Here is a 21,360-nt window from a genome sequence, read left to right as displayed (position 1 = left end):
GGTCACTTAGAGCTGTCTTTGTACAAGCACCCTCTAATGTGCATGGTACCATAAAGCTTCCCGGATCTTTAAGCTTCTCTGGTAAGCTTTTCAGAATGACTGCACTGCATTCTTCAGTGAGAAACACCTTTTTAGTTTCTCTCCAATCCTTCTTATGACTTAAGATCTCTTTCATGAACTTAGCATAAGAGGGTATTTGCTCAAGTGCCTCTGCAAACGGGATCTTTATCTCAAGGGTCCTGAGATAGTCTGCAAAGTGGGCAAATTGTTTATCTTGCTCCGCTTGGCGGAGTTTTTGAGGATAAAGCATCTTGGCTTTATATTCTTCAACCTTAGTTGCTGCAGGATTATTTCCTACAGAGGTGGTTGGAGAAGCCTTCTTAGAGGGGTTACTATCAGTATTTGCAGGTGTCTGATCCCTCATTAGCGTTTGAACGCCAGACTAGGCAAGGAATGGGCGTTTAACGCCAACTTTTCTCCCTTTTCTGGCATTTGAACTCCAGAACTGGGCACCCACTGGGCATTTAACGCCAACTTTTCACCCTTTTCTGGCGTTTGAACGCCAGAATTATTCCTCTCTGGGCTCTTTCTGTCCTCAGAGGGATTTTGGACAGTGGTTTGGTCATCCTCTGTCAGTTGTTCCTTTCTTGGCTTTCTGTTACTTTGTGCTGATTTATTCAATGTCTTTTCGCTCCTTAATTGGATAGCTTGGCATTCTTCTGTTATCTGTTTAGATAGCTGCTGTCTTGTCTGATTCAATTGTGCTTCCATATTCTTGTTAGCATTTTTAGTGTCTTAGAGCATCTCTTTAAATTCTGCTAATTGGTTTGTCATAAGGAGTAATTGTTGATTAAGCTCAATAATCTGTTCTTGAGGATTAGGGTCAGTTGTTACTGCCCTAGCTTCTTCCTTTATGGAGGACTCAGTGCTAGAGTACAAGTGTTGATTTCTAGCAACCGTATTTATAAGTTCTTGAGCCTCTTCAATCGTCTTTCTCATGTGTATAGATCCACCAGCTGAGTGGTCTAGAGACATCTGAGCTTTTTCTGTAAGCCCATAGTAGAAGATGTCTAACTGTACCCACTCTGAAAACATTTCAGAGGGGCATTTTCTCAGCATCCCTCTGTACCTCTCCCAGGCATTATAAAGGGATTCATTATCCTCTTGTCTAAAGCCTTGGATGTCCAGCCTTAGCTGTGTCATCCTTTTTGGAGGGTAAAACTGATTCAGAAATTTGTCTGATAACTGTCTCCATGTTTTTATGCTTGCTGTGGGTTGGTTATTTAACCACCTCTTAGCTTGATCTTTTACAGCAAATGGAAATACTAATAATCTATAGACATCTTGATCCACTTCTTTATCACGTACTGTATCAGCAATTTGTAAGAACTGTGCCAGAAACTCAGTAGGTTCTTCCTGTGGAAGACCAGAATACTGTCAATTTTGCTGCACCATGATAATGAGCTGAGGGTTTAGCTCAAAATTGCTTGCTTTAATGGGAGGTATACAGATGCTACTCCCACATGCAGCTGTAATGGGGTTAGCATATGACCCCAGAGTCCTTCTAGACTGTTCATTTCCACTTATGTCCATGATGGAGAAAAGAGAATTGATATGAATTGCAAATAAATTATATTTTTATTTTTTTATTTATCTAATTAAAAGTGACCGAAAATAATAAAATAAAATAAAAGAAAAATAAAATAAAATTTCGAAAACTAAAAGAAAATAAAATCAAAGCAAATTGAAAACTAAATTGATTAATTAATTAAAAAGATTTTGAAATAAGCAATTAAAAAGATATGATTGAAAATTATTTTGAAGAAGATATGATTTAGAAGATATGATTGTAAATTAAAAAAAAAAGATATGATTGAGAATTATTTTGAAAAAGATATGATTGAGAAGATATGATTCCAATTTATAAAAAAAAAGATATGATTGAAAAGATATGATTGAAGAAATTAAAAAGATTTGATTTTTGAAAAAGATTTGAAAAGATCAATTTTTGAAATTAGAATTTTGACTTGACTAAAAAAAAAAGATATGATTTTGAAAATCTTTGACTAAATTAATGCAAAATTTCGAAATTTATGAGTAAAATAAGAAAAAGATATTTTTTTTTATTTTTGAATTTTAATGAGGAAAGAGAAAAACAACAAAATGACACTAAACTCAGAAATTTTAGATAAAAACAAAGAGAACAAACTAGAAAACTTTGAATGTCAAGATGAACACCAAGAACAATTTGAAGATCAAGATGAACACCAAGAACAAATTTTTGAAAAATTTTTAAGTAAATAAAAGCACAAGGGACACCAAACTTAAAATTTTTAGAAAATCAAACACAAATTTTCGAAAATTTAAAGGAAAACACAAAGAAGACACCAAACTTAGAATTTTTAAAAATCAAGAAAGAACTAAGGACATGCAAATTCGAAAAATTAAAAGAAATTAAAAGCATGCAATTGACACCAAACTTAAAATATGAAACTAAACTCAAATAAAAGACTCTAAACCAACAAAAATAAATTATTCCTAATCTAAGCAACAAGATAAACCGTCAGTTGTCCAAACTCGAACAATCCCCGGAAACGGCGCCAAAAACTTGGTGCACAAAATCACAATCACACTTTTGCAATTCCGCACAACTAACCAGCAAGTACACTGGGTCGTCCAAGTAATACCTTACGTGAGTAAGGGTCGATCCCACGGATATTGTCGGCTTGAAGCAAGCTATGGTTATCTTGTAACTCTTAGTTAGGATATCAATAATTCTCAGATTTAATTGTAAAAAGTAAAAGAACATGAAATAAATACTTGTTATGCAGTAATGGAGAACAGGTTGAGGCTTTGGAGATACTTTGTCTTCTGAATCTCTGCTTTCCTACTATCTTCTTCTTCACACACGCAAGGCTCCTTCCATGGCAAGCTTTATGTTGGGCATCACCGTTGTCAATGGATACTTCCCGTCCTCTCAGTGAAAATGTTCCAAATGCACTGTCACCGCACGGCTAATCATCTGTCGGTTCTCGATCATGTCGGAATAGGATCCATTGATCCTTTTGCATCTGTCACTACGCCCAACACTCGCGAGTTTGAAGCTCATCATAATCATCCCTTCCCAGATCCTACTCAGAATACCACAGACAAGGTTTAGACGTTCCGGATCTCAGGAATGGCCGTCAATAATTCTAGCTTATACCACGAAGACTCTGATTTGAATCATGAGGCTAAGAGATATGCATTCAATCTAAGGTAGAATGGAGGTGGTTGTCAGGCACGCGTTCATAGGTGAGAATGATGATGAGTGTCACAGATCATCACATTCTTCAAGTTGAAGTGCGAATGAATATCTTAGAAGAGAAGCAAGCGTGATAGAATGGAAAACAGTAGTAATTGCATTAATTCATGAAGAACAGCAGAGCTCCTCACCCCCAACAATGGGGTTTAGAGACTCATGCCGTAGAAGATACAATATGAAACGTGTAGAATGTCATGAGGTACAAGATGAATCACTAAAAGTAGTTTTTATAGTAAACTAGTGACCTAGGGTTACAGAAAATGAGTAAGCTAGAATAGTTAGTGTAGAAATCCACTTCCGGGGCCCACTTGGTGTGTGCTTGGGCTGAGCATTGAAGCTTTCACGTGTAGAGACCTTTCTTGGAGTTAAACGCCAATTTTTGTGCCAGTTTGGGCGTTTAACTCCAGCTTTCATGCCAGTTCTGTCGTTTTGACGCCAAAATTTCTATGCTGACTTGGGACACCGATTTGAGCCATCAAATCTCAAGCAAAGTGTAGACTATTATATATTGCTGAAAAGCCCAGGATGTCTACTTTCCGACGCAATTAAGAGCGCGCCAATTAGGCTTCTGTAGCTCCGTAAAATTTACTTCGAGTGCAGGGAGGTCAGAATCCAATAGCATCTGCAGTCCTTTTTCAGCCTTTGAATCAGATTTTTGCTCAGGTCCCTCAATTTCAGCCAGAAAATACCTGAAATCATAGAAAAACATACAAACTCATAGTAAAGTCCAAAAAAGTGATTTTTAGATAAAAACTAATAAAAATATAATAAAAACTAACTAAAATATACTAAAAACATACTAAAAATAATGCCAAAAAGTGTCTAAATTATCCGCTCATCACACAAAAACTTGGTGCACGAAATTGTGATCATCAACAATGGCGCCAAAGACTTGGAGCTCTCAAACGTGAATCACACTTAGTCACAATTCCGCACAACTAACCAGCAAGTGCATTGGGTCGTCCAAGTAATACCTTACGTGAGTAATGGTCGATCCCACGGAGATTGTCAGCTTGAAGCAAGCTATGGTCATCTTATAAATCTCAGTCAGGTGGATTCAAATGGTTATGGAGGATTGATAATTAAAAGATGAATAAAACATAAAATAAGATAAAGATAAAGATACTTATGTAATTCATTGGTAGGAATTTCAGATAAGCGAATGAAGATGCTTTGTTCCCCCTAAACTTCTGCTTTCCTATTGCCTTCATCCAATGATTCATACTCCTTTCCATGGCAAGCTTTATGTTGGTCATCACCGTTGTCAATGGCTACTTCCTGTCCTCTCAGTGAAAATGTTCTACGCACGCTGTCACCGCACGGCTAATCATCTGTCGGTTCTCGATCATGTTGGAATAGGATCCATTGATCCTTTTGCGTCTGTCACACGCCCAACACTCGTGAGTTTGAAGCTCGTCACAGTCATCCCTTCCCAGATCCTACTCAAAATATCACAGACAAGGTTTAGACGTTCCAGATCTCAGGAATGGCCGTCAATAATTCTAGCCTATACAACGAAGGTTCTAATCTTAGATTAGAAACCCAAGAGATACACATTCAAGCTTGTTTGCATGTAAAACGGAAGTGGTTGTCAGTCACGCGTTCAAAGGTGAGAATGGTGATGAGTGTCACAAAATCATCACATTCATCATGTTCTTGGGTGTGAATGAATATCTTGGAGAAGAAATAGACTTGAGTTGAATAGAAAAACAATAGTACTTGTATTAATTCATGAAGAACAGCAGAGCTCCACACCTTAATCTATGGTGTGTAGAAACTCCACCGTTGAAAATACATAAGAACAAGGTCTAGGCATGGCCGTGAGGCCAGCATCCAAAAGCGTCTAAGATAGCATAAGACTTATCAAAGGTCAAAATACAATAGTAAATGGTCCTATTTATAGAGAACTAGTAGCCTAGGGTTTACAGAAATAAGTAATTAATGCAGAAATCTTCTTCCGGGCCCACATGGTGTGTGTTTGGGATGAGCATTGAAGCTTCCATGTGTAGAGACTTTTCTTGGAGTTAAATGCCAGCTTTTGTGCCAGTTTGGGCGTTTAACTCCAGCTTTTATGCTAGTTCTGGCGTTTTGACGCCAGAATTTTTGGGCTGACATGAAATGCCGGTTTGGGCCATCAAATCTCGGAAACAGTATAGACTATTATATATTGCTGGAAAGCCCAGAATGTCTACTTTCCAACGCAATTAAGAGCGCGTCAATTGAGCTTCTGTAGCTCCAGAAAATCCACTTTGAGTGCAGGGAGGTCAGAATCCAACAGCATCTGCAGTCCTTTTTTAGCCTCTGAATCAGATTTTCACTCAGGTCCCTCAATTTGAGCCAGAAAATACCTGAAATCACAGAAAAATACACAAACTCATAGTAAAGTCCAAAAGAGTGATTTTTATTTAAAAACTAATAAAAATATAATAAAAACTAACTAAAATATACCAAAAACATACTAAAAACAATGCCAAAAAGCGTACAAATTATCCGCTTATCACAACACCAAACTTAAATTGTTGCTTGTCCCCAAGCAACTAAAAATCATATAGGATAAAAAGAATAGAATATACAATGAATTCCAAAAACATTTATGAAGATCAGTATTAATTAGATGAGCGGGGCTGTTAGCTTTTTGCTTCTGAACAGTTTTGGCATCTCACTTTATCCTTTGAGGTTCAGAATGATTGGCTTCTATGCCACAGACACATAACTGGGTGAACCTTTACAGATTGTGACTCAGCTTTGCTAGAGTCCCCAATTAGAGGTGTCCAGAGCTCTTAAGCACACTCTTTTTGCTTTGGACCACGACTTTAACCGCTCAGTCTCAAGTTTTCACTTGACACCTTCACGCCACAAGCACATGGTTAGGGACAGCTTGGTTTAGCCGCTTAGGCCAAGATTTTATTCCTGTGGGCCCTCCTATCCACTGATGCTCAAAGCCTTGGATCTTTTTTCTTTTTTTTTTATTTTACCCTTGCCTTTTGGTTTAAAGGACTATTGGCTTTTTCTGCTTGCTTTTTCTTTTTCTTTTCTCTCTCTCTCTCTCTCTTTTTTTTGCATATATATATTTTTTCTGCAAGCTTTTCACTACTTTTTCTTGCTTCAAGAATCAATTTTATGGTTTTTCAGATCATCAAATAACATTTCTCCTTTTTCCATCATTCTTTCAAGAGCCAACAATTTTAACATTCATGAATCAACAAATTCAAAAAATATGTACTGTTCAAGCATTCATTCAGGAAAACAATAGTATTGCCACCACATCAACATAACTAAACTATTTTAAAATTTGAAATTCATGCACTTCTTTTTCTTTTTCAATTAAAAACATTTTTCGTTTAAGAAAGGTGATGGATTCATTTTCATAGCTTCAAGGCATAGACACTAAGACACTAATGATCATGTAATAAAGACACAAACATAGATAAACATAAAGCATAATTTTTGAAAAACAGAACATAAAGAACAAGGAGATTAAAGAACGGGTCCACCTTAGTGATGGCGGCTTGTTCTTCCTCTTGAAGATCTAATGGAGTGCTTGAGCTCCTCAATGTCTCTTCCTTGCCTTTGTTGCTCCTCTCTCATGGTTCTTTGGTCTTCTCTAATTTCATGGAAGAGGATGGAATGCTCTTGGTGCTCCACCCTTAGTTGTCCCATATTGGAACTTAATTCTCCTAGGGAGGTGTTGATTTGCTTCCAATAGTTTTATGGAGAAAAATTCATCCCTTGAGGCATCTCAGGGATTTCATGATGAGGAATTTCCTCATGCTCTTGGTGAAGTTCTCTTATTTGCTCCATCCTTTTCTTAGTGATGGGCTTGTCCTCATCAATGAGAATGTCTCCTTCTATATCAATTCCAACCGAATTGCAGAGGTGACAAATGAGATGAGGGAAGGCTAACCATGCCAAGGTAGAGGACTTGTCCGCCACCTTGTAGAGTTCTTGGGATATAACCTCATGAACTTCTACTTCCTCTCCAATCATGATACTATGGATCATGATAGCCCGGTCTATAGTAACTTCAGACCGGTTGCTAGTGGAAATGATTGAGCGTTGGATGAACTCCAACCATCCCCTAGCCACGGGCTTGAGGTCATGCCTTCTTAGTTGAACCGGCTTCCCTCTTGAATCTCTCTTCCATTGGGCGCCCTCTTCACAGATGTCCATGAGGACTTGGTCCAACCTTTGATCAAAGTTGACCCTTCTAGTGTAGGGGTGTGCATCTCTTTGCATCATAGGCAAGTTGAATGCCAACCTTACATTTTCTGGACTAAAACCTAAGTATTTCCCCTGAACCATTGTAAGCCAATTCTTAGGGTCCGGGTTCACACTTTGATCATGCTTCTTGGTGATCCATGCATTGGTATAGAACTCTTGAACCATTAAGATTCCGACTTATTGAATGGGGTTGGTAAGAACTTCCCAACCTCTTCTTCGGATCTCATGTCGGATCTCCGGATACTCATTCTTTTTGAGCTTAAAAGGGACCTCGGGGATCACCTTCTTCTTGGCCACAACTTCATGGAAGTAGTCTTGATGCACCCTTGAGAGGAATCTCTCCATCTCCCATGACTCGGAGGTGGAAGCTTTTGCCTTCCCTTTCCTCTTTCTAGAGGTTTCTCCGACCTTTGGTACCATAAATGGTTATGGAAAAACAAAAAGCAACGCTTTTACCACACCAAACTTAGAAGGTTTTCTCATCCTCGAGCAAAAAAAGAAAGAAGAGAGTAGAAGAAGAAGAAATAAAGGAGATGGAGGGGGCTTAGTGTTTCGGCCAAGGGGGAGAAGTAGTGTGTATGTTGTGTGAAAATGAAGTAGTGAAGATGGGTTTATATAGGAGTGGAGAGGGGGGTATGGTTCGGCCATTATGGGTGGGTTTGGATGGGAAAGTGGTTTGAATTTGAATGGTGAGGTAGGTGGGGTTTTATGAAGGATAGATGTGAGTGGTGAAGAGAATGGTGGGATTTGATAGGTGAGGGGTTTTTGGGGAAGAGGTATTGAGGTGATTGGTGAATGGGTGAAGAAGAGAGAGAGAGGTGGGGTAGGTGGGGATCCTGATCCTGAGGTGTCAAGGATATCTCATCCCTGCACCAAGTGGCGTGCAAAATGCCCCTTTCTGCCAATCCTGGTGTTAAACGCGAGGCTGCTGCCCATTTCTGGCGTTTAACGCCAGCTTCTTGCCTATTCCTGGCGTTAAACGCCAGTCTGGTGCCCATTTCTGGCATTAAACGCCCAGAATGGTGCCAGACTAGGCGTTTAATGCCCATTCTGCTACCCTTACTGGCGTTTAAACGCCAGTCAGCTTCTCCTCCAGGGCGTTCTGTGTTTAATACTATTTTTTTAGTTTGTTTTTGCTTTTTCAATTATTTTTGTGACTTCACATGATCATCAACCTACAGAAAACATAAAATAACAAATAAAAATTTAACATAGATAAGTAAAAATTGGGTTGCCTTCCAACAAGCGCTTCTTTATTGTCAATAGCTTGACAGTGGGCTCTCATGGAGCCTCACAGATGTTTAGAGCAATGTTGGAACCTCCCAACACCAAACTTAGAGTTTGAATGTGGGGGTTCAACACCAAACTTAGAGTTTGACTGTGGGGGCTCTGTCTGACTCTGTATTGAGAGAAGCTCTTCATGCTTCCTCTCCATGGTTACAGAGGGATATCCTTGAGCTTTAAACACAAGAGAGTCTTCATTCACTTGAATGATCAATTCTCCTCTGTCAACATCAATGACAGCTTTGCTGTGGCTAGGAAGGGTCTGCCAAGGATGATGGATTCATCCACACACTTTCCAGTCTCTAGGATTATAAAATCAGCAGGGATGTAGTGGTCTTCAACCTTTACCAAGACATCCTCTACAAGTCCATAAGCCTGTTTCTTTGAATTGTCTGCCATCTCCAGTGAGATTCTTGCAGCTTGTACCTCAATGATCCCTAACTTCTCCATTACAGAGAGAGGCATGAGGTTTATGCTTGACCCTAGGTCACACAGAGCTTTCTCAAAGGTCATGGTGCCTATGGTACAAGGTATTGAGAACTTTCCAGGATCTTGTCTCTTCAGAGGTAATTTCTGCCTAGTCAAGTCATCCAGTTCTTTGATGAGCAATGGAGGTTCATGCTCCCAAGTCTCATTACTAAACAACCTGGCATTTAGCTTCATGATTGCTCCAAGGTACTTAGCAACTTGCTCTTTAGTAACATCTTCATCCTCTTCAGAGGAAGAACACTCATCAGAGCTCATGAATGGCAGAAGTGAATTCAATGGAATCTCTATGGTCTCTGTGTGAGCCTCAGATTCCCATGGTTCCTCATCAGGGAACTCCATGGAGGCCAGTGGACGTCCATTGAGGTCTTCCTCAGTGGAGATCACTGCCTCTTCCTCCTCTCCAGGTTCGGCCGTGTGGGTTGTGGTTATGGCCTTGCACTCTCTTTTTGGATTCTCTTCTGTATTGCTAAGGAGAGTACTAGGAAGGAGTTCAGTAATTTTCTTACTCAGCTGACCCATTTGTGCCTCCAAATTTCTAATGGAGGACCTTGTTTCAGTCATGAAACTTTGAGTGATTTTGATTAGATCAGAGAGAATGGTTGCTAAGTCAGAGTGGCTCTGCTTAGAATTTTCTGTTTGTTGCTGAGAAGATGATAGAAAAGGCTTGCTATTGCTAAACTTGTTTCTTCCACCATTATTGTTGTTGAAACCTTGTTGAGGTCTCTGTTGATCCTTCCATGAAAGATTTGGATGATTTCTCCATGAAGGATTATAAGTGTTTCAATAGGGTTCTCCCATGTAATTCACCTCTTCCATTGCTGGGTTCTCAGGATCATAAGCTTCTTCTTCAGAGGAAGCTTCCTTAGTACTGCCTGTTGCTACTTGCATTCCAGATAGACTCTGAGAAATCATATTGACTTGTTGAGTCAATATCTTATTCTGAGCCAATATGGCATTTAGAGTATCAATCTCAAGAACTCCTTTCTTTTGAGTTGTCCCACTATTCACAAGATTCCTTTCAGAAGTGTACATAAATTGGTTATTTGCAACCATTTCAATGAGTTCCTGAGCTTCTGCAGGCGTCTTCTTCAGATGAAGAGATCCTCCAGCAGAGCTATCCAATGATATCTTGGATAGTTCAGACAGACCATCATAGAATATACCTATGATACTCCATTCTGAAAGCATGTCAGAAGGACACCTTCTGAAGAAATTGCTTGTATCTTTCCCAAGCTTCATAGAGGGATTCACCTTCCTTTTATCTGAAGGTTTGGACTTCCACTCTAAGCTTACTCAATTTTTGAGGTGGAAAGAACTTTGCCAAGAAGGCATTGACTAGCTTTTCCCAAGAGTTCAGGCTTTCTTTAGGTTGTGAGTCCAACCATGTCATAGCTTTGTCTCTTTCAGCAAAAGGAAAGAGCATAAGTCTGTAGACTTCAGAGTCAACCCCATTGGTCTTGACAGTGTCACAGATTTGCAAGAATTCAGCTAAGAACTGATGAGGATCTTCCAATGGAAGTCCATGAAACTTGCAATTCTGTTGTATTAGAGAAACTAATTGAGGCTTAAGCTCAAAGTTGTTTGCTCTAATGACAGGGATTGAGATGCTTCTCCCATAGAAGTCGGGAGTGGGTGCAGTAAAGTCACCAAGCACCTTCCTTACATTGTTGGCATTGTTGTTGTTTTCGGCTGCCATGTCTTCTTCTTTGAAAAGCTCACTTAGGCCCTCTAGAGAGAATTGTGCTTTAGCTTTTCTTAGCTTTCTCTTCAAGGTCCTTTCAGGTTCAGGATCAGCTTGAACAAGTATGCCTTTATCTTTGCTCCTGCTCACATGAAAGAGAAGAGAACAAGAAAGTAGGGAATCCTCTATGTCATAGTATAGAGATTCCTTGAGGTGTCAGAGGAAAAGAAGAATAGAAAGAGGAGGTAGATAGAAGAGAATTTGAACTTATCAAGAGGGATAGAATTCGAATTGCACCTTGAGGAGGAGTCTTAGTCCCTTAAATAGAAGGATGTGAGAAGAGGGGAAGAATTTTTGAAAATAAGTTAAAAAGATTTTGAAATAATAAAAACAAATTTGAAAATTTGACTGAGATTTTCGAAAATTAAGATTGGGAAAGAAATTAAGTGATTTTTGAGAAAGATTTTGAAATTAGAAATTAAAAAGATATGATTGAGTGTTAATTTTGAAAAAAGATGTGATTGAAAAGATATGATTGAAAATCAATTTAAAAAAAAATAAAGTTTTAAAATTAAAGTTGATTACTTGACTAACAAGAAATTAAAAGATATGATTCTTAAAATTTAAAATTTGATCCTTTCTTAATAGGCAAGTAACAACTTGAAAATTTTGAAGTAAATCATTAATTGTAGCAAGGATTTTCGAAAATAATAATAAATAAAAAAATGGAAAGAAATTGATTTTGAAGAGATATGATTAAAAAGATATGATTTGAAAAAGATTTGATTTTGAAAAATTATGAAGATTTGAAAAAAATTTGAATTAAAAACAAAATCTTCCCTCTAGTGTCCTCCTGGCGTTAAACGCCCAGAATGGTATCCATTCTAGCGTTTAACGCCCAAAATGCTACCTTTTTGGGCGTTAAACACCCAGCCAGGTACCCTGGCTGGCGTTTAAATGCCAGTTTTCCATCTTCACTGGGCGTTTTGAACGCCCAGCTTTTTCTGTTTAATTCTTTTGCTGAATGTTCTGAATCTTCAATTCTCTGTATTATTAACTTGAAAAGACACAATTTTGAACATATTTTTGAATTTTTAATGATGAGAACCAATAAAAAAATGCAACTAAGATCAATTAAACAATGCATGCAAGACACCAAACTTAAAAATTGACACTAAGATACATAAAATATTTTTTATTTTTATGATTTTATAAATTTTTTGTGATTTTTCGAAAATCATATGGAAAAGAGAATAAAGAAATTCAAAACTTTTAATAAGAATTCCAGGAATCATGCAATGTTAGTCTAAAGCTTCAGTCTAAAAAGATTAGACATGGCTAGCCAAGCTTCAGTAGGACATTACATTCAGCAGCTAAATTGATGAGAATCAATCAGGTTTTGTAATGATAAGAACATCACTTTGAAACTCTAGAATTTATTCTTAAAAATTCTGAAAAATAAAAAGAAAAGTACCTAATCTAAGCAACAAGATGAACCGTCAGTTGTCCAAACTCGAACAATCCCCGGCAACGGCGCCAAAAACTTGGTGCACGAATTTACAATCACACTTTTGCAACTCCGCATAACTAACTAGCAAGTGCACTGGGTCGTCCAAGTAATACCTTACGTGAGTAAGGGTCGATCCCACGGAGATTGTCGACTTGAAGCAAGCTATGGTCATCTTGTAAATCTCAGTCAGGCGGATTCAAATGGTTATGGGTCTCTAAACCCCATTGTTGGGGGTGAGGAGCTCTGCTGTTCTTCTTGAATTAATGTAATTACTACTGTTTTCCATTCTCTAGACTACTGTTTTCCATTCCTGATGAATGTGATGATCCATGACAATCATCATCATTCTCACCTATGAATGCGTGCCTGACAACCACCTCGGTTCTACATGCAATCAAGCTTGAATGTGTATCTCTTGGGTTTCTAATCTAAGATTGGAACCTTTGTGGTATAGGCTAGAATTATTGGCGGCCATTCCTGAGATCCGGAACGTCTAAACCTTGTCTGTGGTATTCCGAGATATGTCTTCAAAATAGTTCTAGGCTCTTGCTGTCCTTAGAGGGATTTTGGGCAGTGGGTTGGTCATCCTCTGTCAATTGTTCCTTTCTTGGCTTTCTACTACTTTGAGCTGATTTATTCAATATCTTCCCCCTCCTTAGTTGAACAGCTTGGCATTCTTCTGTTATCTGTTTAGATAGCTGCTGTCTTGTCTGATTCAATTGTGCTTCCATATTCTTGTTAGCATTTTTAGTGTCTTGGAGCATCTCTTTAAATTTTGCTAATTGTTTTGTCATAAGGAGTAATTGTTGATTAAGCTCAATAATCTATTCTTGAGGATTAGGATCAGTAGTTACTGTCCTAGCCTCTTCTTTTATGGAGGACTCACTGCTTAAGTACAGATGTTGATTTCTAGCAACTGTATCAATGAGCTCTTAAACCTTTTCAATTGTCTTTCTCATGTGTATAGATCCACCAACTGAGTAGTCTAGAGACATTTGAGCTCTTTCTGTAAGCCCATAGTAGAAGATGTCTAACTGTACCCACTCTGAAAACATTTCAGAGGGGCATTTCCTTAGCATCCTTCTGTATCTCTCCCAAGCATTATAAATGGATTCATGATCCTCTTGTTTAAAGCCTTGGATGTCCAGCCTCAGCTGTGTCATCCTTTTTGGAGGGTAAAATTAGTTCAGGAATTTGTCTGATAACTGTCTCCATGTCTTTATGCTTGCTGTGGGTTGGTTATTTAACCACCTCTTAGCTTGATCTTTTACAACAAATGGAAACAGTAACAATCTGTAGACATCCTGATCTACTTCTTTATTACTGTGTCAGCAATTTGTAGGAACTGTGCCAGAAACTCAGTAGGTTCTTCCCGTGGAAGACCAGGATACTGGCAATTTTGCTGCACCATGATAATGAGCTGAGGATTTAGCTCAAAACTGCTTGCTTTGATGGGAGGTATACAGATGCTATTCCCATATGCAGCTGTAATGGGGTTAGCATATGACCCCAGAGTCCTTCTGGACTATTCATTTCCACTTATGTCCATGTCGGAGAAAAGGGAATTGATATGAATTGCAATTAAATTATATTTTAAATATTTTTTTAGATCTTTAATTAAAAGTAACCGAAAATAAAACAAAATAAATGGAAGATAAAATAAAACTTTTGAAATTTAGAAGAAAATAAAATAAAAGCAAATTGAAAACTAAATTAATTAATTAATAAAAAAAGATTTTGGAATTAGCAATCAAAAAGATATGATTGAAAATTATTTTGAAAAAGATATGATTGAGAAGGTATGATTGCAATTTATAAAAAAAAGATATGATGGAAAATTATTTTGAAAAAGATATGATTGAGAAGATATGATTGCAATTTATAAAAAAAAGATATGATTGAAAAGATATGATTGAAGAAATTAAAAAGATTTGATTTTTGAAAAAGATTTGAAAAGATCAATTTTTGAAATTAGAATTTTGACTTGACTAAAAAAAAGATATGATTTTGAAAATATTTGACTAATTTAATGCAAAATTTCGAAATTTATGAGTAGAATAAGGGAAAGATATTTTTTTTTAATTTTTGAATTTTAATGAGGAAAGAGAAAAACAACAAAATGACACTAAACTTAGAAATTTTAGATCAAAACAAAGAGAACAAACAAGAAAACTTTGAATATCAAGATGAACACTAAAAACACTTTGAAGATCAAGATGAACACCAAGAACAATTTTTTGAAAAAATTTTAAGTAAATAAAAGCATAAGGGACACCAAACTTAAAATTTTTAGAAAGTCAAAGACAATATTTTCAAAAATTTAAGGGAAAACACAAAGGAGACACCAAACCTAGAATTTTTAAAGATTAAGAAGAAACTAGGAACATGCAAATTCGAAAAATCAAAAGAAAATAAAAGCATGCAATTGACACCAAACTTAAAATATGAAACTAACTCAAATAAAAGACTCAAATTCAGTGACTCTAAACCAACAAAAACAAATTATTCCTAATCTAAGCAACAAAATAAATCGTCAGTTGTCCACACTCAAACAATCCCGGGCAACGGTGCCAAAAACTTGGTGCACGAAATTACAATCACACTTTTGCAACTCCGCACAACTAACCAGCAAGTGCATTGGGTCGTCCAAGTAATACCATACGTGAGTAAGGGTCGATCCCACGGAGATTGTCGGCTTGAAGCAAGCTATGGTTATCTTGTAACTCTTAGCCAGGATATCAATAACTCTCAGATTTAATTGTAAAAAGTAAAAGAACATGAAATAAATACTTGTTATGCAGTGATGAAGAACAGGTTGAGTTTTTGGAGATGCTTTGTCTTCTGAATCTCTACTTTTCTACTGTCTTCTTCTTCATGCACGCAAGGCTCCTTCCATGGCAAGCTTTATGTTGGGCATCACCATTGTCAATGGCTACTTCCCGTCCTCTCAATGAAAATATTCCAAATGTGCTGTCACCGCACAGCTAATCATCTGTCGGTTCTCACTCAAGCTGGAATAGGATCCATTGATCTTTTTGCGTCTGTCACTACGCCCAGCACTCGTGAGTTTGAAGCTCGTCACAGTCATCCCTTCCTAGATCCTACTCGGAATACCACAGACAAGGTTTAGACTTTCTGGATCTCAGGAATGGCCGCCAATAATTCTAGCCTATACCACGAAGGTTCCAATCTTAGATTAGAAACCCAAGAGATACACATTCAAGCTTGATTGCATGTAGACGGAGGTGGTTGTCAGGTACCCGTTCATAGGTGAGAATGATGATGAGTGTCACAGATCATCACATTCATCAAGTTGAAGTGCGAATGAATATCTTAGAATAGAAGCAAGCATGATAGAATAGAGAACAGTAGTAATTGCATTAAATCATGAAGAACAGCAGAGCTCCTCACCCCCAACAATGGAATTTAGAGACTCATGCCGTAGAAGATATAATATGGAACGTGTAGAATGTCATGAGGTGTCTAAATACAATAGTAAAAGGTCCTATTTATAGATAACTAGTAGCCTAGGGTTACAGAAATAAGTAATTAATGCAGAAATCTTCTTTTGGGCCCACTTGGTGTGTGCTTGGGCTGAGCATTGAAGCATCCATGTGTAGAGACTTTTCTTGGAGTAAAACGCCAGCTTTTGTGCCAGTTTGGGTGTTTAACTCCAGCTTTTATGCTAGTTCTGGCGTTTTGACACCAGAATTTTTGTGCTGACTTGGAATGCCGGTTTGGGCCATCAAATCTCGGGCAAAGTATGAACTATTTTATATTTCTGGAAAGCCCAGGATGTCTACTTTCCAAATCAATTAAGAGCGTGCCAATTGGGCTTCTGTAGCTCCAGAAAATCCACTTCGAGTGCAGGGAGGTCAGAATCCAACAGCATCTGCAGTCCTTTTTCAGCCTCTGAATCAGATTTTTGCTCAGGTCCCTCAATTTCAGCCAAAAAATACCTGAAATCATAGAAAAATACACAAACTCATATTAAAGTCCAGAAATGTGATTTTTAAATAAAAAATAATAAAAATATACTAAAAACTAACTAAAATAAACTAAAAATATACTAAAAACACTGCCAAAAAGCGTATAAATTATCCGCTCATCACTCATCCAACTGAATCTTAAGTTCAGCCAGCTCTATCAGATTCATTTTGTACAATGCAATTGACACTGGTTCGGCTCCCGACACCAAGTCTACCACAAATTCAATTTCCCTTTGAGGTGGAAATTCGGGAATATCTTCAGGAAACACTTCGGGAAATTTTCTAACTACAAAAATTTGATCCAACCTCTGCTCATCACCCGACACATTCGCAGCTAATAGCATATAACACTGACACTCTTCGCTACTACAGTTCACCATTACAGAGTTCAGGTAATAACCCTTAGCTACAATTGCTCCTCTTTCTCTCTGACATAAAGCGAATTGATCGCTCAAAGTGATCTAATAGTACTCAGTTCTTTGATAACCAATCAAATCCCAAAATCATCTCCAACCCCAACCATCAGCAACCATATTAAGTCATGCACAAAAGATCTATCCTCAATCTTGAAAGGTATTTTCCTACAACCTAATCTAGTCACAACAGTTAAAGACGGGGTATGTACGTGTAAATCGAAAGCTAAGTCTGAAATTCTCAATCCTAGTTCAACAGCCTCATCAAATGCAATGAATGATTGTGAAGCTCCAGTGTCACACTATGCAATCAATGTCTTGTCACCAATTGAACATTTACCTCTCATCAAAAGATCTGACTTAGCAGCATCATTAGCATTCACAGCAAATACTCGACCTTATTGTTGGTTCTGACCCATATTCGGATTCCTCCTACGAGTGCAATCCCTTGCCAGGTGACCCGGTAATCCGCAAATAAAGCAACCACCTATACCCAGCATGCAAGAATCATAAGGATGAAAATGTCCACAACGGTCACAATTTAAATCTGGAGAAGTCTTACTCTATTTACCTCTTCCTTTTTCCTGGTGGTACTGATTATAAGTGGTCCTTCTAAAGTTTCCTTGACTTTGAGGGTGTTAAGTTGTGTGTTCACCCCTCTTGAAGTTCTGACCCCTAGGCTGAAAGTAATTCCCACAGCCTATGTTGTTGTTGCCTCTTCTAGTTCTCTTGCCAACGCCACCTTCTTAGCACAATCCTCGACCACTCTAGCCTTGTTCACTAACTCGGAAAATATCCAAATCTCCAACAGAGCCATAGCAGTCATAATGTTCTCCCTAAGTCCTCCCTGGTACTTTATGCATTTTCATCCCTGATGAATCCATATTTGATGATATATTTTGGCTATAATTGGATGGATTTTATCACATAAACTCACATTTATTCACCTAAATAGCATACTTTTGTATTTTCTCTCTAAATTGTACTTGATTATGAAAACATGCTCTTTTGTGCTTATTTTGACTAATTTTATTCCATTGACCTTCCATTCGATACCTTGATGTTATTTGTGAGTGATTTCAGATGAATAAGGTAGGAATGGCTTAGTGGGAATGAAAGAGGAGCATGCAATTGGGAGAAAGCATGAAGAAAACAAAGGAGGAGAGGTCAACCATACGTGCGTACATACAAGGATGCGTGCGTACGCACAAAATCGAAATTAGCATGCGTGCGTACGCACAGCTACTTATGCGTACGCACAAGAACCCAAGCAGAGCGAATACAGAGCATCGCGAAGTCTGCGTGCGCACAACCATCTGTGCGTACGCACAAGTGGAAATTCAGCGAAGTGTGCGGACGCACACGTCTGTGCATCCGCATAGGACCCAGTGCGTGCCTTCATTAAAAATGTACGTGTACTCGTGATTTTGGGGCTTCCTTGGCCCATTTCTGAAGGCTTGAGGCTGAAATCAAGGGCTATATGAAGGGAGCAACACCACATATGAAGGCATGAGGACTTAGATTTTATTTTCCATAGTTTTACATAGTAGGAGTAGGAGTATTGTAGATTAGGTAATTTTCTCTCTTAAGGGTTTTAATTAGGGTTTGTAGAATTTTATACTTCAAGTTTTGATTTTGGATTCGACAATTTACATTGTAAGTATCCCTTTAATTGTCTCTTTTATTACATTTCTTGTTCTACACTTTCTTATACTTTCATGTCTCTTGTCAACATTTATATAGTTTTGTAATTTTGAGTTTTGGTTTATGAATTTGATGTTTGATGCTTATTTTATGTTTGTTGAGTTGCTTTTGTTGCTTGTTATCATTTATGGGTCATAACTCTCACTAATTTACCAATTTTGCCATGTTTTGTGAATATGCATACTAGGTGTTTGATGAAATGTCAATCCTAGCTATGGGGTAGATTCCTACCCCTTGGCTTGGGAAAAATGAGTCTATAGATTACTAGAGCCATAATGTCCAACATTTAGTGGTAATTCTTAGGGAGTTAGTTGATTCTTGTTTCCATTAAAACTACCCTTTTATCACTAGTTGGTTAGAACTTATGGATTAAGGTCAATTATGTTTGCTTGACTTACTCCTCGATGGTTGGGGTTGACTAGGCAAGATTAACTCATGATAATTATCATAGTTGTGGTTATGGCAAGGAAGGGATTCCATCACTCACCCCAAGTCAAGGTTTCATTTATGTTTTGAACCACTTTTCAATCACTTTATAGTTCTACTTGTTCATATTACATACATAGTTCTTTTATTCCTTTATTAGTTTATTAATTGTAATTTTGTCTAGTTCTTTTATCTCTTTATTTGTTTGCTTCCTTATTATTGAAAACCCTTTTGATCTTCACAACCAATTTTATGCACTTGCTATTAGTAGTTCATAGGGAAGACGACCCGAGATTTAAGACTCCCGGTTATTTTGTGTTGATTGTGACATCTTTAGGATTATAATTTGATCGATGGCCAATGGTTGGGTTTGGACTATACTCGCAACGTCAATCCTATTTTTAGTGTGAAAATCCAAACCTACGCTTTTGGTCATCATCAAATTTTGGCGCCGTTGCCGAGGAGCTAGTGTCATGAGTGTTATAACTTTGGTTGTTGTAAATATGTGAATAGATACTTTTTGGTTATTTGTTTGCTTTTATGGGTAATTAGGATTTTATTTATTTTGTTAATTGATGTCTTTAGTTGTTATTTTCTATTTCTTCTATGAGTTATCACCCTCTTGGTTGGGAGTTTGGTTGTGATCATTTTGTAGGGATTGATAACCTCAATTTTGGATTGCATCATGGGATTGGAACATCTATTTTGGGAGGAGCAACCTCCTCTACACTACAATGAGCCAAACCCTTGCCAATATGCATACCCAAACCAAGGATATGGTGGATTTCACTTTGATTATACACCTTCACCACCATATACCTATGATAAATACCCCCAACATAACCTTCAATCACCATATTTTCAAGGAAAAGTATAGGGTACCAATATATTATCTGCCAACTTCTGCCAACTCTTATTTATAATTGTGTTTTATGGAAGTATGTTAGTAGATGTGTCTAATAATTAATATATTTTAAATACATATATAAAAAGACACATCCAGAAAATATATCTATAAAGACACTTCTATTAAACACAGACATTTTTATTAGACACATCCACGAACACACTTCCATGAAACACAATTATAAATAAAAGTTGGCAGAAGTTGGCAGATATGCTGTTGGTAACGTAGCGGAACCGTATTTTCAAACACAACACCACCACCATACACCTTCTTACAACCACCTCACTAACATGAGTCACCTCCCACACATACAAACTTTCTCCCAATTTATGAACCTTATTCTTCACCCCAATATGAAGCTTTCCCACCCTTGGCCCAAGACCATCAAGACCTTCAAGCCTTTCTCCAAGAGAAAGAAGGATTCTAAAGGACACAAGGGTAATTCGTGGCAACTAGAGCCAAAGCGGTAAACCGCTTGCTTCTACTATGCTCATCCGATCAAGGAACTTCTCTTGAAGTATGTGAAGGATCAACTAAAGAGTGTAGTGAGAGGAGAGAATGGAGTCACAAGGGAAAAAAGAATGGTTAGAGCTTGAAGTGCAACAAGAGGAAGAAAGTGAAGTATTTGAACCGGAGGAGAGAAAGGGAGAATCGGGGGAGATTGATCAAGATGAGGATTCCATCATTGATGATTTTTTGTCCTCCTTGATCAATCCCCTTAAAGATCCTAATGAACCTTTTCCCCTTGAGCTTGAGAAAGACATGGAGGTAGACTTCTCACAACCTCCTTGTTATGATGTGAGTAATGGAGAAGAGGAGGAAGAGGTTGGTGAGGAAGGAATTGACAATCAAGAGCACATTGAGTGGGTGGCAATTTCATCTAGAAACTTCATCGGCCCCACCAATATGCTATATTGGAGACAAACTACCAACTCAAGATCCTTCTTGGGTTAGTACATGGTGGAGGAAGGGATATTGGTTATCAAGAGAATCCAAGGCCCTTCAAGAAAAATAATTCAAGAACTGGAGTTCAAGAATGGTTTAGAGCACAATTGGGTGATTTTTGGAAAATGTTGGGTTGTTACAAGGGTCAATTAGGAGCTTATCCATCTGGTTTGGAGGATGGAGATCAACAAGAAGGTGACTGGATGCCTAGAATATGGGATCTTGGAGGAGCCTCTAAGTGCAAACTTGGATGGAAGTTCAAGGAGGAGTGGAAACACAAACCACCCTAACAGGAGTCTCCACAAAAAGTCCAACTTAGGACTATAAACCAAAGTGCTAGGTGGGAGACATCCCACCATGGTAACATCTTTCTTACCCTTTCTCTTTGTTTATAGTCTTAGTTTATTGCATATTTGCTTGCCTTAGTTAGCTTAGGATTAGTTTAAATTTGAGTTTAGATAGGTTGAATGGCATATGGATCATGATT

At 37.8% G+C, this 21,360-nt stretch overlaps 1 protein-coding gene across 1 annotated transcript; it reads right to left on the bottom strand.

Annotated features, from left to right (window-relative positions):
* On the bottom strand, positions 16,598-17,717 carry LOC107607246. The gene is made up of 4 exons (XM_016309219.1): positions 17,607-17,717; positions 17,307-17,378; positions 16,999-17,193; positions 16,598-16,906 (listed from the first exon to the last, which is right to left on the bottom strand). Exons 1-4 carry the CDS (start codon positions 17,715-17,717, stop codon positions 16,598-16,600), a joined length of 687 nt encoding a protein of 228 aa, XP_016164705.1.

This window comes from Arachis ipaensis, chromosome B07 (genome assembly GCF_000816755.2).
Source record: "Arachis ipaensis cultivar K30076 chromosome B07, Araip1.1, whole genome shotgun sequence".
Lineage (NCBI taxonomy): Eukaryota > Viridiplantae > Streptophyta > Magnoliopsida > Fabales > Fabaceae > Arachis > Arachis ipaensis.
This window is presented reverse-complemented; position numbering and strand designations above follow the sequence as displayed.

Excerpts from the sequence above, each read along its gene's own strand:
- LOC107607246 (XM_016309219.1), bottom strand. The coding sequence starts at position 17,717 with ATGACTGCTATGGCTCTGTTGGAGATTTGGATATTTTCCGAGTTAGTG. Across the intron at positions 17,379-17,606 it reads TGGCAAGAGAACTAGAAGAG|GTGGTTGCTTTATTTGCGGA; the intron begins GCAACAACAACA and ends TGCTGGGTATAG. Across the intron at positions 16,907-16,998 it reads ACTTAATATGGTTGCTGATG|AGAGAAAGAGGAGCAATTGT; the intron begins GTTGGGGTTGGA and ends GCTTTATGTCAG.